The 27,937-nt window shown below is 41.4% G+C and overlaps 2 protein-coding genes across 5 annotated transcripts in view; one reads left to right on the top strand and one right to left on the bottom strand.

Annotated features, from left to right (window-relative positions):
• Positions 1-12,921, bottom strand: part of HAT1 (histone acetyltransferase 1) — a 70,094-nt gene extending 57,173 nt beyond the window's left edge. Inside the window, exons 1-2 of one of the 4 annotated variants that reach the window (XM_001146318.6) lie at positions 12,260-12,921; positions 9,125-9,229 (exon numbers count right to left, since the gene is read on the bottom strand). In XM_001146318.6, coding sequence (XP_001146318.3) covers positions 9,125-9,229; positions 12,260-12,350 — 196 coding nt within the window. In that variant the 5' untranslated portion in view covers positions 12,351-12,921. Of the gene's footprint in view, positions 1-9,124; positions 9,230-9,839; positions 12,120-12,259 lie in introns of those variants that run through there. The other 3 variants (XM_063790588.1, XM_009443760.5, XM_063790587.1) reach the window with 3 other exon arrangements.
• SLC25A12 (solute carrier family 25 member 12) overlaps positions 1-27,937 on the top strand; it is a 223,182-nt gene that overhangs the window by 73,314 nt on the left and 121,931 nt on the right. The window lies entirely within an intron of this gene.

Genomic DNA, 27,937 nt, shown 5'->3' with positions numbered 1-27,937 from the left:
ACCCACTCTAGTTAAATTTAACTATATGTCTATTCTTTGTGGCACACTTTCATCTGGACGTGGCTGACCTCACTTTACATTCATGAGAACTAACTTGAAGTGGGCCCTTAGTGCTACCTGACAATCGTAACAGTTCTCAAGTCTACTCACTCCTCCCACTCACCTAGATGACTATTTCCTCAAATCTCCAATGCCTTCTTCTATAAGCACATTCTCCACAGATGACCTTGCTTCCTATCTCACTTAGGAAACAGAAGCATTCAGAAAAGAAACTGCACAAAATGCTTCCTCTACACCTTCTAACTTACTGCAGCAATTCCTGTATACCCTCCTTCATCTTGTTATGGTAGAAATTCTCCATGCTCCTATCTAAGGCTAATCCTTCCACTGATTAATAAAATACTTACCCCTCTTACATTGTCAAGGATATTACTCAACAAATACTCCCCTTCTCTGATACTTCCAGAAATACTCCTGTATTATTTCCCCCTTCTCTGATAGATGATTAGCATCAGCATATAAACATGCTGTTATTTCTTACAGGTTTAAAACATTCTCATTTCTATATTAATATCTAACAAAGTAGACTTAAATATGAGGCAAGATGGGTTAAAGAGGGGACAGAGATAAAGATGGAACATTTTATAATGAGTAAGGTCAATTCACCAAGAAGACATAGGAAGTCTAAATCTGTATGTACCCAATATCAGAGCTGCAAATACATCAAGCAAAAATTAATGACTGAAGACACAGACAATCCACAATTCCAGCTGGAGATTTTGACAGTTCTCTCAATTGTCCTAATTGCTAGAAAGTCAGTAAAAATATAAAAGACTTTAATACTATTAAGTCAATTTACACTTACAGAACACTACATAAAACTGCAGACTATAAATTATTTTTCAGTGCACCTAGGACACTGACCAAACAGATCCTACATGATAAGCTATAAAACAAGGCTCAATGAATTTAAAAGGACTGAAATAAGACTATATTGTCTGACCTTGACAGAACTAATTCAGAGATCAGTGACAATAAGACAGCTAGAAAAGTCCCAAATATTTGGAAATTAAGTAACACTCTTCTATATAACTCATGGGTCAAAAAAGAAGTCGCAAGGGAAATTTAAAAATATTTTGAATTGAGCAATAAAAATAGAACATAACAGAATTGGTAGGATGCAACTATGTCAATATTTAGAGGTAAATTTTTTTTTCTTTTTATTTTTTGAGACGGAGTCTTGCTCCATCACCCAGGCTGGAGTGCAGTGATGCGATCTTGGCTCACTGCAACTAGAGGTAAATTTATAACATTAATGCTAGTATTAGAAAAGGAAAGTTTAAAGTTAATTCTATACACATCTACTTTAAAAAGAAAGATCTTAAAAAAAGCAAATTAGACCAGGTAAGGTGGCTCATGCCTGCAATCCTAACACTTTGGGAGGCCAAGGCAGGAGGATCACTTGAGCCCAGGAGTTCGAGACCACCCTGAGCAACATAGTGAGACTCCATCTCTACAAAAAAAATACAAAAGTTAGCTAAGTGTGGTGGTGTACACCTGTAGTCCCAGCTACTCAGGAGGCTGAGGTGAGAGGGTCACTTGAGCCAAGAGGTTGAGGCTACAGTGAGCCATGATCACACCACTGCACTCCAGCCTGGGCAACAGAGCAAGACCCTGTCTCAAAAGAAGGAAAAAAAAATTAACCCAAAGTAAGAAGAATGAAAGAATTTATAAATATTAAGAAAACAGATAAATAACAGACAAAGGCAATGCTGAAAAGATCAGTAAGATTGGTAAACGTGTAGGGAGACATTAAAAGACAAAGAGAAAAAGAATTACCAATACCCCCAAGAACGGATTATAGATTCTAGAGTCACTTATTTTATTTTTTGAGACAGCGTCTGGCTCTGTCACCCAGACTGGAGTGCAGTGAGATGATCCCAGCTCACTGTAACCTCCACCTCTCCGGCTCAAGTGATCCTCCCACCTCAGCCTCCCAAGTAGCTAGGACTATGGGTGCATGCCACCATGCTTGGCTAATTTTTAAATTTTATTTTATTGTCGAGATCTCATTATATTGCCCAGGCTGGCCTTGAACTCTTGGGCTCAAGCGATCCTTCTGCCTTAGCCTCCCAAAGATCTGGGATTACATGTCTGAGCCACTGCACCTGGCTCTACAGTCATTTAAATGGTAACAGGGGAATACTTAAGCAACTTTCTGCCAAGAAAGTTAGATAAAATAGAGAAATACTTTAAAAGACAAAAATCACCAAAACTGACACAAGAAGAAACAGAAGATCAGAACAGTATTAAATCTATTTATTAGATGTATAGTTAAAAACCTTCCAACAAAGACAACTCAAGGCACATAAAACTTCACTGGTGAATGCTACTGAACATTTAAAGGAATAATGCAGTCTTATACAAATTCTTCCAGAAGATAGAGAAGAAACAGTTCCCAACTCATTTTATGAGGCCAGGAAACCTTGATACCAAAATCAAGCAAAGACGTATGAAAAAAGAAACCATTACCTGTCATGAACAAAGAGTCTTAACAAAACATTGCCAAGTCAAATCTAGCAAAGCAGAAAAAGGATAATATACTGGCATGCAAGGCTAATTTAACACTTAAAACCTCATCAATGTAATTCACCACATTATCAGAATTAAAGGAGAAAAATCTTATGATTATCTTGATAAAGAAAAAGCGTTAGAATGTAACACTTTCATAATAAAAACTCTCACCAAACTAGGAATAGAAGGAAACTTCCTCAACCTGATAAAGGGCACATATGAAAAACCTACAGCTAACATCATAGTGAATGGTGAAAGGCTCAAAATTTTCCTTCTTCAATTGGGAATAAGGCAAGGATGTCTACTCTATCACTTCCATTTGACATTGTAATAGAGGTTCTGGCCAGTGCAGTAAGGCAAGAAAATGAAACACAAGTGGCTCTCCATATATGCAGGTTCCACATCCACTGATTCAACCAATTACAGATCAACATGAGATTGGCTGAATCCTCAAATACAGAATCTGCAGATACAAAGAGCTGACTGTACTATATGGCTATTTTTCCCCCCCGAGACACAGTCTTGCTTTGTCGCCCAGGCTGGAGTGCAGTGGCACAATCTCGGCTCACTGCAACCTCCACCTCCTGGGCTCAAGCAATTCTCCTGCCTCAGCCTCCCAAGTAGTTGGGATTACAGGTGTGTGCCATCACACCCAGCTAATTTTTGTATTTTTAGTAGAGACGGAATTTCACCATGTTAACCAGGCTTGTCTTCTCGAACTCTTGCCTCAGCCTCCCAAAGTGCTGGTATTACAGGCGTGAGCCACCGTGCCGGGCTATATGGCTATCTATCTATCAAGACAGGGTCTCACTCTGTCACTCACACTGGAGTGCAGTGGCATAATCACAGCTCACTGCAGCCTAGAACTCTCGGGCTCAGGCAGATTCTCCCACCTCAGCCTCCTGAGTAGCTGGAACTACAGATGCACACCATCATGCCTGGCTAATTCTTGTATTTTTTGTAGAGATGGGGTTCTGCCATGTTGCTCAGGCTGTTCTCAAACTCCTGGGCTCAAGCAATCTGCCTGCCTCAACCTCCCAAAGTGCTAGATTACAGATGTGAGCCACCATGCCCAGCCACACTATGGCATTTTGTATAATGGACCGGATCATCGGCAGATTTTGGTATTCACGGGGGATCGTGGAACCAAATCCCTGAAGATACCAATGGACAACTGTATAAGGCAAAGAAAAACTGTGACTTTCTTCATTAACAGGTAATGTTTGTGTGCAGGAAATCTGAAATAATCTACATCTAAAAAAAAAAATCCTATAGCTGGGTGTGGTGGCTTATGCCTGCAACCCTAGCACTTTGGGAAGCTGAGGCCAAGAGGATTGCTTGAGCCCAGGAGTTCAAGACCAGCATGGGCAATATAGTGAGACCCTGTCCCTAGAAAAAAAAAAAAATTTTGCCAAGCATGGTGGCACGCACCTATAGTCCCAGCTACTCAGGAGGCTGAGGTGGGAGGTTCGCTTGAGCCTGGGAAGTCAAGGCTATAGTGAGCCACAATCACGCCACTGTACTCCAGCCTTGGCAATGGAGTGAGACACTCTCTCGGAAAAAGCCCAGAATACAAAAAACTACAATAATAAGTGAATTTAGCAAGGTTGCAGAATACAAAACAATTACACAAACTGTGCCATTGTGTGTCCATGCATATGCACATGCACACACATAAAACAAGCAATTGGAAGAGAAAATGTTTAAAGTATATCATTTTTAGGTCAGGCACAGTGGCTCACATCTGTAATAGCACTTTGGGAGGCCTAGGTGGGCAGATCACTCGAACCCAGAAGTTCAAGACCAGTCTGGGTAACATGGCGAAACCCTGTCTCTACAAAAAATACAAAAATTAGCCAGGCATGGTGGTGTATGCGGAGTCCCAGCTACTCGGGAAGCTGTGGTAAGAGGATCACTTGAGCTCGGAGGCAGAGGTTGCAGTGAGTGGAGATCACGCTACTGCACTCCATCCTCGGTGACAAAGTGAAAACATGTCACACATACAAAAATAAATAAATAAAAAAGTATACCATTTTTAAGAGCATCAAAAATCAAAAGATGTAGATTTACTCAGATAAATTTAACAAAATACATGCAAGACTGAAAACCTGAAACATTTCTAGAATACAGAAATACATCATGTTCATATACTGGAAGGCTCAATGTTATTAAGATAGCAATTCTCCCCACATTCAATTTTAGATTCAATGTAATCTTAAGATTAGTCAGAACTTTTTAAATAGAAATTAACCACCTGATTCCAAAATGTATACAGAAATAAGGTCAAGAATAATCGAAACAATCTTTAAAAAATAAAGATGTGGGACTCACACTACCAGGAATCACTAGAAAGTTACACTAATCCAGACAGTACGATATTGACAGAAAAACAGACAATGAATGAGAAAAGTCCAGATGTAGATCCACACGTGTAAGTTCAATATATTTTTGTTAAAAACGCACCAAGGCATTCACACAAATTATACTGAAACAAGTGGATATCCACATGGAACAACAAACCTTAATCCCTTTCCTCATATTGGACATGAAAAATAACATGAGATGGATCATGGACATAATTTTAATAAGCTAAAACTAAAAACCTTCCAGAAGAAAACATTAGGAGAGCTTCATGATCTCCTTGGGGTAGACAAAGATATTAGGCATGAACCAGAAAACACTAATAGAAATTTTTAAAATTAATAAACTGGACATGATTAAAACTAAAAACTTCTAGTTATACAAAAAAAGTTTAGAATATGAACAGGCAAGCCACAAACTGAGAGAAAAATGTGCACAAAACATGTAATCTGCATAAAGGACTCATCCAGAATATGTAGGTAAATAACACCTACAACTAATAACAAAAAGACAAATAACCTAATTTTAAAATGGGCAAAAGATGTGAATACATGAGTCCAAAAGGAGATAGTCAATAACGACATTAAAAAAACAATCCTTAATAGCATTAGTTATCAGGGAAAGGAAAATTAAAACCTATTTAATCTTTACAACCACTATAAAATACTATTAACAAAGAAATACTACTATAAACCCAGTAGAATGCCTAAAACTTTAAAAACTGACAACATAAAATGTTGGTGAGGATATGGAATAACGAAAATTCTAATACACTGTTGATGTGAGTATAAAAGTACTTTGGAAGTCTGGCAAGTATCCCATAAAGTTAAACATACAAATACCCTATTGACCCAGCAAATCCACAGCTAGGAATTTATCCAAAATAAAATCATATGTCCACAAAAAAACTCATACAATAACAGCCAAAAACTAGAAACAACTCAAATATCTATTAACTGGCGAATAATGATGTATCCAACAACAGAACAGTATTCAGCAATAAAAAGGAATGAACTGCCGGGCACGGTGGCTCACGCCTGTAATCCCAGCACTTTGGGAGGCCAAGGCAGGCGATCATGAAGCCAGGAGTTTGAGACCAGCCTGGCCAACATAGTGAAACCCCGTCTCTCCTAAAAATAAAAAAAGAATTAGCCAGGCGTGGTGGCAGGCGCCTGTAATCCCAGCTACTCCAGAGGCTGAGGCAGGAGAATCACTTGAACCCAGAAGGTGGAGATCGCATTGAGCCGCAATCATGCCACTGCACTCCAGCCCAAGCAACAGCGTGAGACTCTGTCTCAAACAACAACAACAAAAAAAATGGGGAATGAACTACTGGTACAGACAACATATGATGTACCTCATAAAAATTATGCTTAATGAAACAAGCCAGTCACAAAGCCAGTATATATGGTATAATTCCATTTATATAAAGTGCTAGAACACAGAAAGCTAATTTTGGTCAAAGAAATGAGACTGTAGTCACCTTGCAGGTGGCAGGGACTGAACAGTAAGGAACAAAGTTCTATCTACTAAGCCTGCTCTCATTAATGCTAGAGCAATACTAACAGCAATGTGTTCACCTAGCACCTAGATCTTGGCGTTAGCACCCGAATCTTGGCTTTAAAATATCATTTCCTGTGGCTGGGGGTGGTGGCTCATGCCTGTAATCCTAGCACTTTGGGAGGCCAAGGTGGGCAGATCACCTGAGGTCAGGAGTTCGAGACCAGTCTGGCCAACATGATGAAACCGTCTCTACTAAAAATACAAAAATCAGCTGGGTGTAGTGACAGGTGCCTGTAATCCCAGCTACTTGGGAGGCTGAGGCACCAGAATCACTTAAACCCAGGAGGCAGAGGTTTCAGTGAGCCAAGACCGCGTCATTGCACCCCAGCCTGGGTGACAAGAGTGAGACTCCATCTCAAAATAAAAAACCATTTCCTGGCTGGGTGCAGTGGCTCATGCCTGTAATTCCAGCACTTTGGGAGACCGAGGCAGGTGGATCACTTGGTCAGTTTGAGACAGACTGACCAACATGGCGAAACCCCATCTCTACTAAAAACACAAAAAAATTACCCAGGGCTGGTGGCACATGCCTGTAATCCCAGCTACTACGGAGGCTGAGGCACAAGAATTACTTGAATCTGGGAGGCAGAGGTTGCAGTGAACCAAGATCGCACCACTGCACTCTAACCTGGGCGACTGAGTGAGACTCTGTCTCTAAAATAAAATAAAATAACATTTCCTACTAAAAGAAACCAGGGATCCTTGGAGAAATGGCTGATTCCAAGGCTGGGGCAGAGACAACAGATGACAGGATGTTCCAAGGTAATCAAACTATCAAAGAATGAAGTAATTGAAAAATGAGGGGACATGTAAAAAAAATACACAGATCTCAGCAACCACATCCAGTCACTCCACTCAGCCCTTACCAAGTATTTTCTGCATGTCAAGGATTTAAACACTTTACTGATATTTAACTCCATATTTAATCTTTGTAACCACTGTGAAGTACTATTAACAATGAGGAAACTCAGGCATGGAAAGTAATGCAACCAGGAATCATGAGCATGTATTATTTTTCACTTGTTCTAAGTGTAAAATTTTAGCAAATTCAGAGCTGTGCCACAATCTAACTTTCAAACATTTCCATAATTCCCAAAAGAAATGTCAGGCCCATTTGTAGTTACTCTGTGCTCCACTGTGCAACCACTACTTTCTGTCTCTATGGATGTGTCTTTTCTGAACATTTCATACAAATGGAATTACACAATATATGGTGTTTTTGTTTAGTTTCTTTCACTTAGCACAATCTTTTTAAGGTTTACTGCAATAGGTATCAGAATTTCATTCCTTCTTATTGTCAAATAGTATTCCGCAGTATAGCTATACTATACTTTATTCATTTACCAGCTGATATATATCTGGGTTTCTTACATTTTTTTGGCTATTGTGAATAACGCAGCTATGAACATTCATGTACAAGTTTTTGCGTGAACATACATTTTCATTTCTCTTGAGTAGACAGATACCTGGCAGTATAACTCCTGGGTCATATAATTCATTTATGTTTAACTTCTTAAGAAACTGTCAAACCAGGAGGGGCGCTGTGGCTCACAGTTATAATCCCAACACTTTGGGAGGCCAAGCCAGGGGACTGCTTGAAGACAAGAGTTCAAGATGAGCCTGGACACATAGACACGTAGGGTCCATCTCTATGAAAAAATTTTTATAAGCCAGGCGTAGTGGCTCATGCCTGTAATCCCAGCACTTTGGGAGGCCAAGGTGGGCAGATCACCAGAGGTTGGGAGTTCAAGACCAGCCTGACCAACAGGGAAAAATCGTCTCTACTAAAAATACAAAAAATTAGCCGGGCGTGGTGGCGCATGCCTGTAATCCCAGCTACACGGGAGGCTGAGGCAGGAGAATCACTAGAACCCAGGAGGCGGAGGTTGCAGTGAGCCAGGATCACGCCATTGCACTCCAGCCTGGGCAACAAGAGTGAAACTCCGTCTCAAAAAAAAAATTTTTTTTATAAAAATTAGCCAGGCTTGGGTGGTGCACACCTGTGGTCTCCTAGCTACCTGGCAGGCTGAGGCAGAAGGACTGCCTGAGCCCAGGGGTTGGAGGCAGCAGTGAGCTATGACCATGCCGTGGCACTACAGCCTGGGTGATAGAGTGAGACCTTCCTTGTCTCTTTAAAAAAGAGAGAAAGAAAAAAAAGGGGTGAGGGGAGGAAATGAAAGAAGAGAAGGAAGGAAAGAAAATAAAAAAGACAGAAAAGAAAAGAAAATTGCCAAACTGTTTTCCAAAATAGTTATATCCCTTTACATTCCCACCAGCAATATACAAGTGTTTTTTTCCACATCCTCACCAATATTTGCTATTGTTTATTATTCTTACAGGCAAAAAAGTAAAAAATATTTTTAAGAGGCTGAAACTATATATACTTATTACTTTTTGCCCCACCATCTTTCCTTTTTATATAAAATACTGTCACCTTTCAAACATCTACACCTTGCATGACATAAATCAAAACTGAATAAAATCTGAATATGTTCAATAAATGCAGAAAACCATACATTTGCATAAATAACTGCTCTTACATAAAATTTTACTTCAAATTTAAAATGAAAGATTATATATACACACACAGTATGTACATAACATCACTTAGAAATGGCATACATACCTAATTTTAGTTCAATTGCTGTGTTGGTGTTACATTTGTACTCTGCCAGTTTCTTCTCCACTGCACTCTTATATTCTACCAAAAATTTCTCCATAGCACCAAATCCTAAGAGAAAAGGTTTTTAAAAGGTTTAGTTTGGAAGTGACTTAAATTGTCAAACCTGCAATAGGGTTATTATAAGTGGAATAGGGGTATGATTTAAAACATGCTGATAGATCATAAAAGCACAAGTCATTCTCCGCATACTCTTAAATAAATGTATTAAGAATGCCAGCTGGGCACGGTGGCTCACGCCTGTAATCCCAGCACTCTGGGAGGCTGAGGTGGGTGGATCACGAGGTCAGGAGTTCGAGGTCAGCCTCGCCAAGATGGTGAAACCCGTCTCTACTAAAAATACAAAAATTAGCTGGGCACGGTGGCGGGCGCCTGTAATCCCAGCTACTTGGGAGGCTGAGGCAGGAGAATCTCTTGAACCCAGGAGGCAGAGGGTGCAGTGAGCCGAGATCACGCCACTGCCCTCTAGCCTGGGCGACAGAGCAAGACTCCATCTCAAAAAAAAAAACAAAAAAAAACGAATGCCTCATTACAAAACAGAAAAAGAAATCACTTTTGAGATACAGGCTTATAAACTAGGCATACTTAATATAAATGAATAAACCTGAAAATTAACATGATAGATTACTAACATTTCTGAACATGTACTAATACAAATTACCTGCTAGGATTTATACCTAAGTCGTCTTTTTCATTATAAGATGTAAAAAGCAAAATGAGAATGTCCTCTGACAATTATGACAGAATTTCATTTTAAGTATTGGAAAAAGTCTACCAGAGTGCTTCAGATAAGGAAATGATAATGCATGGAACGTCTCAAGAAGAATACACAAATATCTGGTAACCATAGTTACCATGGGTAAGAAAGAAGGAAGAGGAACAGGGGCACAAAGAGAACATCTTTCCACTGTATTAAATATTTAAAAATCATGTATGCCTAAAGTCATAAACTGTGAGCTACTGGCACAATAGTTTTACTACATAGTGGCTACTCAATAATATATATAATAAATAACATTGGAAGATATCACTATCAAGAGAAACTTTCAAGATAACAAATCTCCTGACAAAATGGACATATGATTAGTAAAAATGGGCTGGGCGCGGTGGCTCACGCCTGTAATTTCAGCACTTTGGGAGGCCGAGGCAGGGGGATCGCGAGGTCGAGACGGATATCATCCTGGCCAAATTGGTGAAACCCCATCTCCACTAAAAATACAAAAATTAGCTGGACGTGGTGGCGCGTGACTGTAGTCCTAGCTACTCCGGAGGCCGAGGCAGAATTGCTTGAATCCAGAAGGCAAAGGTTGCCGAGATCGCGCCACTGCACTCCAGCCTGGTGACAGAGCGAGACTCAGTCTCCAAAAAATAAAAAAAATCAGTAAAAATTCAGACAGAAAAAAGCCGTAAGCAAAAAATAAAAAGGGGTACAATGATGTGCTATGAACTTCAAAAAGGGGTTAAAACACACACACAGAAAATGGGAAAGACTTGAAGCAGTACAGATTAATAGTCTGGAGTGAGAATTCCTGGATTCTGACAATTTCACACACTTACTGAGCTAGTAAGCTCAGGGAACTAGAGCACATTACTTAACCCCTCTGACCCTAATCTACAGAACTGAGATTACAGAATTTACTTCGAGGAATGTAAGCAACAAAATTTAACCTGTGAAATCATATATTAGCTCAATCTGCACAATTCTATAAGTAGGTATTACATCACCCCCATTTTATATTCAAAAGTTCAGGCTTAGAAAGAGGTTTAGTTGAAGGGCATCCAACTACTAAATGATGGGCCCAAAATTCGAATTTAGATGTAATTCTTAGAGTGCGTCCTCCCTCTTCTGTGGTACTTCAAGATCCTACAATCTCCATCTGGTAGAAAAGTCCTTCTTTAAACATCTGTAGAGCTCACACAACAGCTTGTCTATCCCACATATTCATAAAAATTGAATGGTTAATGTAGAGAGACTATGAGGAATGCCCTGTAAAGAGATGATAAAAGCAACAGAGGCCAGCGAAGTGGCTCAATCCTGTCATTCCAACACTTTGGGAAGCTGAGGAGAGAGGATGGCTTGAGGCCAAGAGTTCCAGACCAGCCTGAGGCAATACAGCCAGACTCTGTCTCTCAAAGGTTTAAAAAAATTGTTTTTTTTTAGCCGAATGTTGTGGCGCATGCCTGTAGTCCTAGCTACTCGGGAGGCTGAGGCAAGAGGATCGCTTGAGCCTAGGAGGAGTTGGAGGCTGCCCGGAACTATGATCGCTGCACTCCAGCCTGGGCGACAGAGAGACCCTGTCTAAGGAAAAAGAAACTGTCCATAACTTCAAAAGACAAGTAATCGAAAAAAATAATCACACCAAAACAGCCTTAATACACGTACAAAGTAATAGCAATTATACATTATTAAATGTTGTAACTTGAAGGGTCTCTAGAATGTACACAAGAGAATTGTATTATAGTAGTCCAACCCTAAAAGAGAAGGGAGGAGTTCAGGAACAAAGTCTTTCTCAAAGGGCATCTAAATACGATCCTCGGAATACTAAAGTGTGACAGATTAACGAGACGACTACGAAGTCAGTCGAGATCCAAGTGGGAGCGCCAGAGCAGGGCAAGGCAGCAATGCGCTAGCTCAGAAGTTGACTGTAGTGGAAGGTAGACGGAGACCTGGAAGAGGAGGAGGATCTGAGCATTAAAATCAGCTGGCGGGAACAGGACCAGATGTACAAGAGCTGAAGCAAGCAGCAGTGGACAAAAGGAATGGGAAGAGAAACAGGCCCCAAGGCATGTGGCATTTTACAAGCCCAAATCATGACGCTTTTCCCTGGCGTCTTCGGCCCTCGGTAGGGGCCGGGTTGCTGGCAGAAGGCGCAGAACCCCAAGCAGTTGGGGGCGGGGGCGCGGACCGCCGCCAACAAGGAGCTGCTGAGCTGAGAGTTCCGCACTTCCGGTCCCAAGCAGGCCTTCTGGAACCCAGGCTACAGCCCGAAAGTTCTAGGCGGGCATTGTCACCACCGTCTCGGTGTTCTATCCCCGATCTGGCCGCCTCCTCCCCTTGGTAAACTTTTCCCGGTAACTTACCCGCCATTTCCGAGCTACGAGCACCCGCGGCTGAGGAAGGACGAATCAACCCGCGCGCTCCCGGGCCGGAAGTGACCGCACAGTCTGACATATTTTCCCCGCCCACTCCCAGCGTGACGTTAGCCAATTAAAGGAGGCGTGTCCAGGCGCCCGGCGGCGGAAGCGCCTCAAGAGGCGGGGCTAACGCCGAGAAGTCTGCGCGGGCCGTTGCCTAGCCACTGCGAATGCCGTCAGCCGCTTTGCAGGCCTGAAGTGGAGGGGGCCGCAAACGGACCTTCGCGGTTGAGATGCTCTCTGGCCCTAGGAAAGTTTCTCTGGGGTTGATTTGATCGATACAGACACTTTACGCCTGTTTTCCATACCCGTCCCTGAGATGTTTTGGAGACTGGCTGAAAATCTTTCCTCTTGGCCTGGACAGTGCATCCAAACACCTGAGCCCTGTGGGCAATTTTACCATTTTACCTAGGTAAAATGTAGAGGTTGAGTTTCAGTTGCGGGAGAAGTTTTCACTTGTTTTCCTCATTTGTTTCTCATTTTGCTGTAAAGTTTAACATCTTTTTTCCTTTCTCCCCTGTTTTTAACGTATACAGTATGATATTTAGGTACTCTGCTTTCACTCTTCAGGTTACTAAGAACCATTTAGCGCGCAAAAATCGTTACCTAGGCCGGGCGCGGTGGCTCACGCCTATAATCCCAGCACTTCGGGAGGCCGAGGCGGGTAGATTGCCTGAGCTCAGGAGTTCGAGACCAGCGTAGCCAACATAGTGAAACCCCGTCTCTACTAAAAATACAAAAATTAGCCAGGCATGGTGGCAGGCGCCTGTAATCCCAGCTACTCGGGAGGCTGAGGCAGGAGAATCGCTTGAACCCTGGAGGCGAAAGTTGCAGTGAGCCGAGATTGCGCCACTACACTCCAGCCTGGGCAACAGAGTGAGACTCCGTCTCAAAAAAAAAAAAAAAAATTGTTACCTAATAAATACCTCAAGTAGCCTGATGTAGTCTTGCATGCCACATGTCCTAGTGGTTTGAATTACATCACAAGGTGCTACCTGATTTTAGCCATAGGCCTTGTTAGTATTTAGTAGCTGTAGGAACTGCTTTCCCCAGAGGATAAACCACTATTTAGGTATCCACAAATATTCCCACAATGTTGGCTATACACCAGAATTCCTTATCTCAACAAATATTTGTTAACAAGTTTTACAGTGATGCACGCTAAAGCTTAAATGGACCCTTGGGATGATGGTCTAGAACTAACACACCCTCTCATTTTAGAGATGAGGAAACCAAAGCCCAGAAAAGATAAACTGCCCAAGTTCATTCTCAGTATGCAACCTATGCAGAGTGCAGTTCATCAGATACTCAGCCCAGTATTTATTTGCTCAACTATATAGAGATGGCTTTCCTGAAGATAAAGATCAGAAAAGGTACTGAGAATGCCCAGATCCTTTTTCTTTCTTTCTTTCTTTTTTTTTTTTAGACGGAGTTTCACTCTTGTTGCCCAGGCTGGAGTGCAATGGCACAATCTCAGCTCACCACAACCTCCGCCTCCCGGGTTCAAGCGATTCTCCTGCCTCAGCCTCCTGAGTCGCTGGGATTACAGGCATGCGCCACCACACCCAGCAATTTTGTATTTTTGTAGAGACGGGGTTTCTCCATGTTGGTTAGGCTGATCTCGAACTCCCGACCTCAGATGATCTGCCCATCTCGGCCTACAAAAGTGCTGGGATTACAGGCGTGATCCCAAGAAAAAGGTTTCAAGATCCTTTTTCTGGAAACCTAATGATACACAAGAAATTACAGTCATAGGCCGGGCGTGGTGGCTCACGCCTGTAATCCCAGCACTTTGGGATGCCGAGGCGGGCGGATCACGAGATCAGGAGATCCAGACCATCCTGGCTAACATGGTGAAACCCCGTCTCTACTAAAAATACAAAAAAAGTAGCCGGGCGTGGTAGCGGGTGCCTGCAGTCCCAGCTACTCAGGAGGCTGAGGCAGGAGAATGGCGTGAACCTGGGAGGCGGAGCTTGCAGTGAGCCGAGATCCCGCCACTGCACTCCAGCCTGGGCAAGAGCGAGACCCCGTCTCAAAAAAAAAAAAAAAGAAATTACAGTCATAATGTTAAGACAGAAAACTGAAATCAATGGGACTAATGACATTATGGATCAAAAAAGGAAAACAATCTTTTTCTTTAATAATCATTTTTGGCCAGGCACGGTGGCTCACACCTGTAATCCCAGCACTTTGGGAGGCCAAGGCAGGCAGATCACCTGAGGTCAGGAGTTTGAGACCAGCCTGGCCAACATGGTAAAACCCTGTCTCTACTAAAAAGTACAATAAATTAACCAGGCGTGGTGACATGAGCCTGTAATCTCAACTACTTGGGAGGCTGAGGCAGTAGAATCGCTTGAACCCAGGAGGCGGAGGTTGCAGTGAGCTGAGATAGTGCCACTGCACTCCTGCCTGCTCAAGAGAGCTAGACTCCATCTCAAAAAAAAAAAAACTTTTCTTTTCAAAATGGCAAGACTTATCATTTCTTTCCAAAATCACCTTATCTATGGATCAATTGCTGACCAGCAATTATGATCTTTATAAGTAAGAAATCAAAAAGAATTACGTTTTAACTGTGGTATATCACAGATTATTAGTCCTGTGATATTATGGTTAGTTGTAGGAAAAAAATATGATGAAACTTACTGATATATTGTATGACTAGCATTTAATGTGATCTGCTTGCAGAATTGAGGTTTTATATTGTCCTCGTCTTAGATGTTCACTTTTTTTTTTTTTTTTTTTTTTGAGACAGGGTCTCACTCTCACCCAGGCTGGATTGCAATGATGCAATCATAGCTCACTACAGCCTCCAGCCTCCAACTGCTGGGCTCAAAAGATCCTCCTGCCTCTCAGCCTCCCAAATAGCCAGGACTACAAATGTGTGCCATTGTGCACAGCTAATTTTTTTGTTTTTTGTAGAAATGGAGTCTCAGTATGTTGCCCAGGCTGGTCCCAAACTCCTGGCCTCAAGCAATCCTCTCAGCTTGGCCTCCCAGAATGCTGGGATAATAGGCGTGAGCCACCATGTCCATCCTCACATTTTTTTTTTAATGTTACAGAATAGATGTTTTGGTACAGTTTACCTAAAAGATAAAAGAATGACTTATTTTGGAAAGGTAATGTTAAAATTACCCAAAAGGAAAAAAATTCTCTTTTTTTTTGTAGGGATTTCTTTCCTTTTTTAACGTATATTTTACTTTGTTCCAAAGAGAATTTAAGAAAGCAACTATTACAATCATGGAATAAAATTTCTATGAAAGGAATATGCTATCCTCATATATATATGGAAGAGACAACATATCTTGTGGGAAGTTTACTGCCCTACTAGTCCCAGTTCTACTACTTCATGCTTGTTCAACCTTGTTGCATCTATTAAGTGGAGATAATAGTACTGCCCAGTCCACACTGGGTTGTTGTAAAAACTAAACGGAATAATATTTGTGAACGAGCTTTGTAAACTCTAAAACTCTATGCAGGTATGAAGTGGTATTACTATGATAACATTTATTCTAGTAAGGGAGATTTGGAAAAGGCATTTTCTTCAGAGAAAAGGGCCATATTACACTATTAGGTATGAACTGGCAACCATGTGTTGGTACAGGCTCAAGTTCATATGGACTGATAAACTTCACTATCTTGCTTTGAAACCTCCAGAATGGATTAAAATTTGGCACAAAAAAATATGGTCATCGGGCCGGGCGCAGTGGCTCACGCCTGTAATCCCAGCACTTTGGGAGGCTGAGGCAGGCAGATCACGAGGTTAGGAGATCGAGAGCATCCTGGCTAACACGGTGAAACCCCGTCTCTACTAAAAACACAAAAAATTAGCCGGGCATGGTGGCAGGCGCCTGTAGTCCCAGCTACTCGGGAGGCTGAGGCAGGAGAATGGCATGCACCCAGGAGGCGGAGCTTGCAGTGAGCCGAGATCATGCCACTGTACTCCAGCCTGGGAGACAGACTCCGTCTCAAAAAATATATATATATATATGGTCATCAGAAAATTGATGCAGGAAATCTAAGACCTAAAAGAAAAATGCATATATGTTATGTGTCTTCATTTCAAAATGCATACCTTTACACAGACAAATAACAGTAGTTAGTTAGCTCATTTTTTTAGCTCATAGTGCTAATGAGCATAAAGTTATGAGTCTCAGTTCCCAGAGCAATTATCCAGAAACCATTATCCAGCTAGATGACTTCCAAATGGGATACAAGAAAGAAAATAGGCTGGGCGCGGTGGCTCACATCTGTGATCCCAGCACTTTGGGAGGCCGAGGCAGGCGAATCACATGAAGTCAGGAGTTCGAGACCAGCCTGGCCAACATGGTGAAACTCCATCTCTACTGAAAATACAAAAATTAACCAGGTGTGGTAGCATACACCTGTAATTCCAGCTACTCAGGAGGCTGAGGCAGGAGAATTGCTTGAACCTGGGAGACGGAGGTTGCAGTGAGCCGAGATCCCGCCATTGCACTCCAGCCTGGGCGACAGAGCGAGTCTGTCTCAAGAAAAAAAAAAAGGAAAGAAAGAAAATAAAAATGGACCAGCTCATGTTGAAAACTACTGTAAGAGGACCCCTATCCTAAATACACAAAAATTACCAACAGTCTTTATTTTCTAACTCTAATGTACTACCCATACGTGTATAAATTAGTAACTTTTGAGGGGCAATTTAGAAATTTTAACACATTTTTACAAATGTAACAAAATTTTCAATTTGTGTATCCTTTGAGGCAACAACAGTTCCACTTTTAAGCATTTGTACTGCAAAACTATTTCACAGAAATGCAAAGATACACTAAAACAAAGATGTTCAATGCTGTATTATTTTCACTGGCAAGTTGAAAATAGCCTAAACTTCTAGCACAAGGGGCTGGCTAATATGTTCTATCTCCTATACAATAGGCTAAAAAATAAATTACAAAAAATATAATGTTATTTCGTTTATATAAAAATATATTTTGATATAAACAGAAAACATCTGAAAGCATACCTCACAAACTTAACTATAGTTGCCTTTAGGGGGAATTTAGAGATGGGGATTAACGAGGTTTTTTGTTTTTGTTTTTGTTTTGGAGACAGAGTCTGCCCAGGCTGGAGTGTAGTGGCATGATCTCGGCTCACTGCAATCTCCACCTCCTAGGTTCAAGCAATTCTCCTGCCTTAGCCTCCCGAGTAGCTGGGGCTACAGTGAGCATCCGCCACCACACCCAGCTAATTTTTGTAATTTTAGTAGAGAATGAGGTTTCACCATGTTGGCCAGGCTGTTCTCGAACTTCTGACCTCAAGTGATCTGCCTCCTTGGCCTCCCAAAGTGCTGGGATTATAGGCGTGAGCCACCGCGCCCAGCCTAATGAGTTTTTTTTTATTCTTTAATACCATTTGTCTCTTTCAATGATGATGTATTGGTTTCTTTCACAGTTAGAAACTTATCCATCTGGCTGCGCGTGGTGGCTCACACCTGTAATCCCAGCACTTTGGGAGGCCAAGGTGGGCAGATCACCTGAGGTCCGGAGTTGGAGACCAGCTTGACCAACATGGAGAAATCCCATCTCAAAGAAAAATACAGAATTAGCTGGGGGTGGTGGTGCATGCCTGTAATCCCAGCTACTCGGGAGGCTGAGGCAGGAGAATCACTTGAACCCGGGAGGCAGAGGCAGGAGAATCACTTGAACCCGGGAGGCAGAGGTTGCGGTGAGCCAAGATCGTGCCATTGCACTCCAGCCTGGGTAACTAGAGCAAAATTCCGTCTCAAAAAAAAAAAAAAAAAAAGAGAAACTTATCCATCTTTTTGGAGGTTTTTAGACATGGTTGCTAACTCCCTATCCTCTTCTCTACATTCGACGTATTATGGTACACAGACTCTAAGGGAAGCAATTTAATCAAAACTAGGAACAATTAGTTGAAAACTAATATTTTCCATTTTGCATTTTGTCATTATTTACAAGCAAAGATTGGCCAAAATAACAAGCACTATAATTATTTATACCTGTTTTCAAAATGACTGTCCAGTGATGCCTGCTTTACTTTTGGAAACTAATTTATTAGAATGGCATTAATTATGTATTTGTCTACTTTGGGTAGGTAATACAATAATAACTGTGATATTATACATTCTATCATTAAAATGCTATTTTAAGTATTATTTCTTTTTTTTTTTTTTTTTTGAGACGCAGTCTCACTCTGTCGCCTCTGTCCCAAAGTGCTGGGATTACAGGTGTGAGCCACCGCACCAGGCCATTGTCTTTCTTTTAATGTAAAAAAACACATAACATATAACTTACCATGTTAACTATTTTTAAGTTTATAGTTCAGTAATATTAAGAATATATTCACCTTGTTGTGAAATCTGTCATTTTAATAGGTTGGTTTTCAGTCAACTCCTTTGTAACCTATTTACCTATATCACTATGTACAGCAGGAGTTTTAACTTCCCATGATGTGGACACACAAAGTAACAAGGTTTATACCAACTATATAATGATGCTAGTTCAGTGTTAGTTCATAAACCTTAAAAGAATAAAAATAAAGTTTAGTTTTATGGTAGTGTTTTCTCTAATTCTTTTTACAAACTGGAGTTTTGAGGGACTATATGAAGTCAACAAGCTAAATCAACCACTGTGCAAGTTAGTGAAAATTAAAGAGATTTTTTTCAAAAATTTTCTAGGGGGATCCAGACTTTAAGGTTAACTTCATTAATCGCATAAACACAGGGCCAGTCCCTTTGCCAGTCAGTTGAATGAATTAAGAGGAAGAAAGAGTCATACTGACTGGCATCACATGACACAAAGAGAACCTGCTTTATCAGGTAAGAAGGGTGAGTCAGTAGGGGTAGGATGCATTTAAAGAATAAAATATTTGCTTTTTAAAATCTTTTCAAAATTAAATTTTGTTTTATATGAGGAAGTCAGTGTTAGTATAGATGGGATTTTATTTTTTAATATAGTTTAAGAGAAACTAAGGCAGTTGAATAATACAGAATCAGGAATTTTAGAGCCAAGTGGCTTTAGAAATCAGATAATCTCGTCATTATGATACATTTTTATTTGGCACACATATGTGTAACAACTTTTGGTCATATCTCCTTAAAAATGTATGCTTTTTACTACTGTTAATTCACATATTAAATATTACTATTAATGTTTTATTTTTTAGACAAAAAAGATCATAAATACTCACTTTTAATACTTTTTTTTTTTTTTTTTGAGATGGAGTCTCACTTTGTTGCCCAGGCTGGAGTGTAGAGGCATGATCTTAGCACACTGCAACCTCTGCCTCCCAGGTCCAAGGGATGGGCCCACCTCAGCCTCCCGCCTCCTGAGTAGCTGGGATTATAGGCGCATACTACCACGCCCGGCTTTTTTTCAGGTGTGTGAGACAGAGTCTTGATCTGTTGCCCAGGCTGGAGTGCACTGGCACGATCTTGGCTCACTGCAACCTCCACTCCTGGGCTCAAGCAATTCTCCTGCCTCCCGAGTAGCTGGGACTATAGGCACGTACCTATAGGCCCGGCACCATGCCCAGATAATTGTTTGTACTTTTAGTAGAGATGGGGTTTCACTATGTTGGCCAGGCTGGTCTTGAACTCCTGATCTCAAGTGATCAGCCCAGCTCAGCCTCCCAAAATGCTAGGATTACAAGCATGAACCACCGTGCCCGGCCCCAGCTAATTTTTTTATTTTTAGTAGAGATGGGATTTCACCATGTTGGCCAGGCTGGTCTCAGACTTCTGACCGCAAGTGATCCGCCTGCCTCGGCCTCCCAAAGTGCTGGGATTACAGGCATAAGCCACTGTGCTCAGCTGCATTTTTAATACTTTCTGTCCCAGTAGATCACTTGTGCACCCGTGAAGGTCCCTGACTTAATTTCACACTCTTGCTTATCAGTAAGAAACTGATAAGCTGATATTATGGCCCAAGTCTCTCAAATGGTTCTGTTTTTCTACTTTTTTTCTTCCCCTTTCATGTTGTAGAAAGGGCCAATATGCTGCCTTTACTTTGCAGAGAAAGTCACTGTGTCTGACATATGGTTGATACCTATTAAATGTTTGTTAAATGACTGCGTAGTAATACCAAGAACATAATTTTCCTCCCAAATAACTAAGCTTTCACTGTTGTTTAAGTATTTCACGGCTCTTGGGATTGAAAACTGCTAAGTTTCTTTGCTTTAAAAAACATCCTTAAGCATGTGATTAGAATCAGGGACTAAAAAGTGTCTCATCCACGTTTAACCCATTACTACCAACACATGTGTAACACAGGCCTTGCCCTCTGAATGTCACCAGGGAATAGCTGTGGCGGAGGGTGAGTAAGGAACACAATTTCCAAGAGGTGATCTTTTGCCACAGTAAATTGTATCCCTGGTACAATAGCTCTAAAGAGACAATTTTCTGGGACATGGGAGTATTCTTGGAGACAAGCCCACCAGTAGCTCTGGATTTCCCTAGACAATTTTAACTCAGATTAGGTTCCAGCTTTCTTACTAAGCTCTGAGAAAGCCTGGCTATTCCCCATCAGGAGCTTACCCTCCTTCTCTCTACCCTTCAATCAATTAAGCACCCGAACATTCAAACACTAAATGTAAACTGTCATCTTCCCAGATCCAGAGACCTGTTCGGAATACATTTATGGAATCAAGGAGAGGTATTGGGCAATTGATACAGTGAATATAATATCCTTCCTCCTCTTCTCCTTGGGTTTCCCACAACAAACAGGAACATGCTGCTGTACCATGCAGCAGTCCCACATTTCACCCTGAGTAAGACTTTTTTTTTTTTTTTTTTTTTTTGAGACGGAGTCTTGCCCTCTCACTTCTCTCCAGCAGGCTTCATTGAGGCTTGCTGTTTTGAGGGCCTGCTATGTTCATTCACCAAGGTAGGCCTGCTTATCACAGAAGGACTGCCTCAACTTTCTGATCTGTCCTTCTGGGGATAATGGTGAATCATTACCTTCTCTACTTTTAAGCTTATTTGCTCCTTATTGATAACTTCTCTGTTAGGCTCAGGGTCAGGTTCCAGCCCATGCTGAGGTCCGGAGGGAGCAGGTGGATTGAAACCACCTTTGCAAAATTATGACTGGGACAGTGAAAGAGGTTTAACTTAACTGACTCCATTTTGCTTTTAACCTCCAAGCTGTCCTTGTTCATTCCTGGGCGTAGGCTGAACTAACTTTGGGAGAAACTTTATAGTTTAATCAAAGACAGTAACAGCCCTTTCCCAAAGCAGACCTCCTCCTTGCCTGGGGACTAGATTGCCTTAGTAGGACTAACATTAGCCACAAGATTAGAAATTATGGTTTAGGAGTCATGCAGCTGGAGGCTACAAGATTCTGACCCTCCGTAAACTGCTTTTAAGATCAGTGCTTGAGATATTTTGCAAACCCTGCACTTGATGGATCAGCTGGCCCCACCCAGATCAATAAACTGGCCCATCTGATTTTGTGGCCCCCACCCAGTAACTGACTGAGCGCAACAAGACAGCTCTGACTCCCTATGATTTCATCTCTGATCAATTAGCACTCCTGGCTCACTGGCTTCCCCCCACCCACCAAGGTATCCTTAAAAACTCTGCTCCCGGAATGCTCAGGGAGACTGATTTGAGTAATAATAAAACTCCTGGCCGGGCGCGGTGGCTCACGCCTGTAATCCCAGTACTTTGGAAGGACGAGGCGGGCGGATCACGAGGTGAGGAGATTGAGACCATCCTGGTTAACACGGTGAAACCCCATCTCTACTAAAAACACAAAAAATTAGCTGGGCATGGTGGCGGGTGCCTGTAGTCCCAGCTACTCAGGAGGCTGAGGCAGGAGAATGGTGTGAACCCGAGAGGTGGAGCTTGCAGTGAGCTGAGATTGCGCCACTGCACTCCAGCCTAGGCGACAGAGCGAGACTCCATCTCAAAATAATAACAATAATAATAGTAATAATAATAAAACTCCTGTCTTCCACACAACCGGCCCTGCGTGAATTACTCTTTCTCAATTGCAATTCCCCTGTCTTGATGAATTGGCTCTGTCTAGGCAGCGGGCAAGGTGAACCCCTTGGTCGGTTACAGGATGAGTGGCAAATAGGTGGAAGAACACTCGGGGGGCTGTAGGCAGGTGAAATACGGCTTTATTCAGCAGCTCTCTTACACTGTCTGCTCTGTCTGGGCTGCTTGAGCCTGTGGCTCCCATGCACAGTGGCGCCAGCCGCCTCTCCCTTGCTTTCAGGGTCAGCAGCTTAACTTTTTCTCTCTCTGAGCACAAGCAAGTCTAGCTGTGTCCTGGATCCCTCCTGTCCATCTGTAAGATGGACAGCTTTGGCTCGCTCTCTTTCTCTGGGTGCGAGCATGCCTGAACGGTGTCAGTAGGGCATTTATACCTTTTACAGACAATGTGGTGTAGAACCAAGTGATGGCCTTCCTATGTTATGGCTACATGGCTGTGATAACAGGTGGAGTTATACGCCTGCGCTCTAAACTCTCTGAGTCACTCTGGATGGTTACCTTGGCCCCTCCTTGACCAAAGCACAGCCATTTCCTTATACTCTACAAGGCTGGATCTATGTTATCTTCATCCCTGAGTTCTCACTTGAAGTGAGAGCAATTCTTTTAACTAACATTTACTAAAGACTTTTATTCAGATTAATTGTTGTATTGAATACATTATTTAAGTTTGCCCATATCTTCTCTTCTTAGGCCCCCTCTCAGGTTTCTTTATCCCCTTCCTTCCCTGCCTGATCCTTAAGGACAATCCCTATATAAATGGAATGATCTATTTACCCCGAGATACTGGGTTATATTCTCATTAACTGAATCTTATCTAAAAATCTGAATGTAACTTTTTAAAAAACATGTAATATTCTGAATACTTGGAGAAATGAAAATTTTCATTTAAAAAAGTAATAAAATTTCAAAAGGTTTCTAAAATCTTTTAAAATATTAACAGATAATTATAACTTTTTTTTTTTTTGAGACTGAGTCTCGCTCTATTGCCCAGGCTGGAGTGTGATGGCATGATCTTGGCTCACTGCAACCTCTGCCTCCCAGGTTCAAGTGATTCTTGTGCCTCAGCCTCCTGAGTAGCTGGGATTACAGGTGCCCGCCAACATACCCAGCTAATTTTTGTGTTTTTAGTAGAGACGGGGTTTCACCGTGTTGGCCAGGCTGGTCTCGAACTCCTGACCTCAAATGATCTGCCCGCCTCAGCCTCCCAAAGTGCTGGGATTACAAGGGTGAGCCACTGCGCCCAGCCTATAACATTTTGTTTTATGCCAGCTTTGTTAAGAAAGGATCGCAAGAAAGATCAGAAATAATTTTTTTTCTTTTTTTTTTTGAGACAGAGTCTTGCTCTGTCGCCCAGGCTGGAGTGCAGTGGTGCCATCTCAGCTCACTGCAACCTCCACCTCCCGGGTTCAAGCAATTCTCCTTCCTCAGCCTTCCGAGTAGCGAGGATTACAGGCGCCTGCCACCACGCCCAGCTAATTTTTGTATTTTTAGTAGAGATGGGGTTTCACCATCTTGGCCAGGCTGGTCTCGAACTCCTGACCTCGTGATCCACCTGCCTCAACCTCCCAAAGTGCTGGGATTACAGGTGTGAGCCACTGTGCCCGGCCAAGAAATTTTCTTTTTCAAAAATGTGTGGCTGCAAACCTACATTGTCCTTGGATGTGTAGAAGTCCTGCTGAGCTAAATTGTATGTTTCTTTCATTTGGTAAAGATTTTTGCTATTTTTTCCTTTGCATGTGGACTTTGAAGTTATTTTATTCTCATATTTTGAAGTTCATATTGTACTTTTGAGTAAATATAGGACTGCAGCAGGGAGATGACAAATGTCCAATTCATTCAAATAGTATCAGTATGACTTAATTTCCTTAGGTTTTGCTTTGCTTTTTGTTAAATGAAATAGATTATATGTTTAAATACCAAATTACAATTTTATTTACTACTATAAGGTTTAATTATATATGAGTACATATCTAACCACAAATGAAAATTGTGTTGTATATTTAGTATATTACAACACATCCATTTACTCAAGGTAGAAAGATAATTATCTAAATCATGTGACAGATAAGAACAATAGCTGTGATTTGAAAGGGTCATTCTTTGATAAACCTCATTGTTTTTATGCTGTTTAGTTCATATGTATTTTTCATTGGGGTCATACAAGGTTGAGATTTTTTTAAAAAATGATAACCATGAACACTTAATCTTTTTTTGTGCCAGTCTTGAGGTTAAGGCACTCCTACATATGAGATCAGTGTACCACAAGTAGTTCCAGGAGATTCTTACCTTGCTCCAGTGCCCTAAAATGTTTCAGTGTGGGAGGAAGACTTCATAAATTAGAGTCCTCATACAAATATTACCAATGATGTTATAGAAATTGGAGTGAGATAGAATGGGTTAGGATAGATGATTTCACATCAGGTGGGCCAAAGGAATCTTCACTGGAAGGCTCAAAGACATGTTCTCTGAAATATCTGCAATATTAACAATTATATGTATGGACTCCCTGCAAACCGGAATGATTGCAGATAATGGGAAAAGTCAAGCAAAATACTCAATTTTTAATGGAAAAGGGAGGAACTGAGGGATCATGCTCTGTTTAGTCTGCTTCTTTGCAAGACTATAGTGTTAATCTTTGAAAAACAATAACCAGCCCCCACAAGAAAACCCCTGCAATTTATAGATCCACAGAAGGTAGCCAAGTATCCATCATCTAACATAGGTTTGTGAAAAGCAATCATGCTAAATAAACCTATTTTACATCTTAAAGAAATAAATAACACAAAGAAGTATTATAGTACGTTTGATTAGATATGTGATCATTGCTGACCCTATGCAAAATTGTGATTTAGGGAAAATTCAAGTATCTGCTCCAGACTTTAATATATTCAGATTATTTATACAATTGTGCTTATCACATACATACAATTTCAAGTTCTGATTCATTCACTTAACTTATGTAATAAACTATTTTCTACTCATACTTTTATGCGACCAGATTACTAAGGAATCTGAACTTGCTGGAGATTCAAAAATAAAATGTTTTCTTTTTCTCAAGTCACTGCTTCCTCAGTACTGTGTTGAATATCCTTTCCCCCCAGGCAGATTCCATAGTTTTCTGGTCTTCTTCTTTTTTTTTTTTTTTTTTGAGATGGAGTCTCACTCTGTCACCCAGGCTGAAATGCAGTGGCACGATCTCAGCTCACTGTAACCTCCACCTCCCACATTCAAGTGATTCTCCTGCCTCGGCCTTCGGAATAGCTGGGACTACAGGCACGCACCACTACACCTGGCTGACTTTTGTATTTTTAGTAGAGGTGGGGGTTTCACCATGTTGGCCAGGCTGGTCTCGAACTCCTGACCTCAGATTATCCACTGGCCTCGGCCTCCCAAAGTGCTGGGATTACAGGTATGAGCCACCGTGCCCGACCAGCCTTCTGGTCTTTTAAGTTATTCAAAGTCTAGCATGGACTACTTTAAAACTTCAGAATTTTAAACTTGGACTAGTTTTAAAACTTCCCCATTGCTGGCCAGATTTGTAGCCATAGGGACCTGAAATGTGTAATAGATCCTGGTCAATTTTTTATGCATTCTCCCTCTCTAAGCTCCTTAAGATTGGGTTGGGGGCAGGTCGGGGGTGGTGTCTGGTTCTAGGATATTTCTTCGTTTTTGTTTTGTTTTTTTTTTCAAGGCTAACTCCTCCAGGTTAGGGGTTAGAAGTAGGAATAGAGAAGAAATGAATCTTGCTACTTAACTATATTCACTTTTGGTCATCTCTACTTCTCCAGCTGACATTGATCATCGATGTTCTTACTGCCTCTTAGATAGCATGCATTCTTAATTACTTCAATGAGCCTACAGGGGCCTCCACATTATACCAATTTCCTGACAAGGAAACTCTGGCTCCTTGCTGCTGTGGTCTCCTGTCAGTAGGCCTTGTTTTTGGGTGGAATACTGTAAAGGCAATTCAAGCCCCAGTGTCTTACAGGTGTCACTTGCCTGTAAGAAATTCACATACCATCTCTTGTGTGGCAATCAGTGTTGCTAACACAGTGACCACACATAGTCCCACACCTATCATATCATCAGAGGATGAAGAAATTTGAAATGTTAGCCAATGCCAATGCGCTTCGTATGAGGCACAGGTGGAATAAGGATCAAGAATAATGTAAAATGAAGCTGCTATTGAACTCTACTTCTGTGGGTGATTATGAGGCCTAAGTTGATAATCATAACTTCCTTTTTCCACCCCTCATTCTGTGTCCCCTCATTTCTGTAAGCACCTTGACTATGTTTTATTCTTTAGTACAGTGTCCCAAACCCTAATTTCCAAATGGTCTGAGTGCACTATGGTCTTACTTCTGTTGGATTGGCTGTCTCTACTGAGTTGCCTCAGTTGGGATTCAGACGTAGTCATCCTTGCCTCATTGTATAGTAACAACCCAGTTTCTCCTTGATATTGGGGATTAATGACCACTTGGCTGTGGTGACCCTTTTCTGCCTCTAGTTTTGCAGCTGAAGAAGCCCAAAATCTCCAGGAGGCAGTTTCAGTTTCCAATTCATCTGACCCATGATGGTGTTTCTTGGTGGAAGCATTTCTTCCTTGGACACTAGGGCCTCAAAATCTGTGAGCCCAAGGTTGTGGGGAAAAGAGGCAAAAATTTCTCCAGTGGAGGCCAGGCGTGGTGGCTCATGCCTGTAATCCCAGCACTTTCAGAGGCTGAGGCTGGTGGATCATGAGGTCAGGAGTTGAAGACCAGCCTGACCAATATGGTGAAATGCCGTTTCTACTAAAAATACAAAAATTAGCTGGGCATGGTGGCATGCACTTGTACTCCCAGCTACTCGGGAGGCTGAGGAAGGAAAATCTCTTGAACCCGGGAGGCGGAGGTTGCAGTGAGCCAAGATCACACCACTACATTCCAGCCTGGGAGACAGAGCAAGACTCCATCTCAAAAAAAAATTTCTCCAGTGGATTATTTCCTGAGATAATGAGAGGGGCTGTTTTCATCTCCTCCTGTTTTTTTTTTTTTGTTGTTGTTGTTATTGTGTTTTTTTGTTTTTTTGGTTTTTTTTTTCTCTTTTTATCTCCAATGTTCTGATATTTCAAAATGTGCCTTGGTATGGAGCCTTTCTTATTCATTGTTTTGGGTACACAGAGAACACTTTGAATACTCATCTTTTGGATATGAAAAGTTCTCTTGCGTTGTTTATTTGATAATTTCTTTTCTATCATGCTAAATTTCTATTTCCCCCAGACTTCTTAGAATTCAATTATTGGGCCCCCTGGGTTAGTTCTTTGTATTTAAATCCTTTCCCTCTCTTTCTTGGTGTATTGCTCTACTTTCTGAGTGATTTTTCACAATGTTTTCATTATTATTCTTTTTATAACTTTATTACCATTTATTAGTTTTATAACCTTGGGAAAGCTGCTTAATCTCCCAGTCTCAGTTTCCTGACCTTTGAAATGGAGATAATGACATGAAATTACCCTACTTCAGAGTTGTTTGAGGATAGATTCATAGAAAGTGATTATAATAGTGCCTGAAACAAAGTAAGTACTCAGTAAATATTAGCTTATATTGGTTATTCATCAGTATCTTGTTAATTTGGTTAGCTTAAGTGATATTTGGGCCATT

Source organism: Pan troglodytes, chromosome 13 (genome assembly GCF_028858775.2).
Source record: "Pan troglodytes isolate AG18354 chromosome 13, NHGRI_mPanTro3-v2.0_pri, whole genome shotgun sequence".
Taxonomy (NCBI): domain Eukaryota; kingdom Metazoa; phylum Chordata; class Mammalia; order Primates; family Hominidae; genus Pan; species Pan troglodytes.
This window is presented reverse-complemented; position numbering and strand designations above follow the sequence as displayed.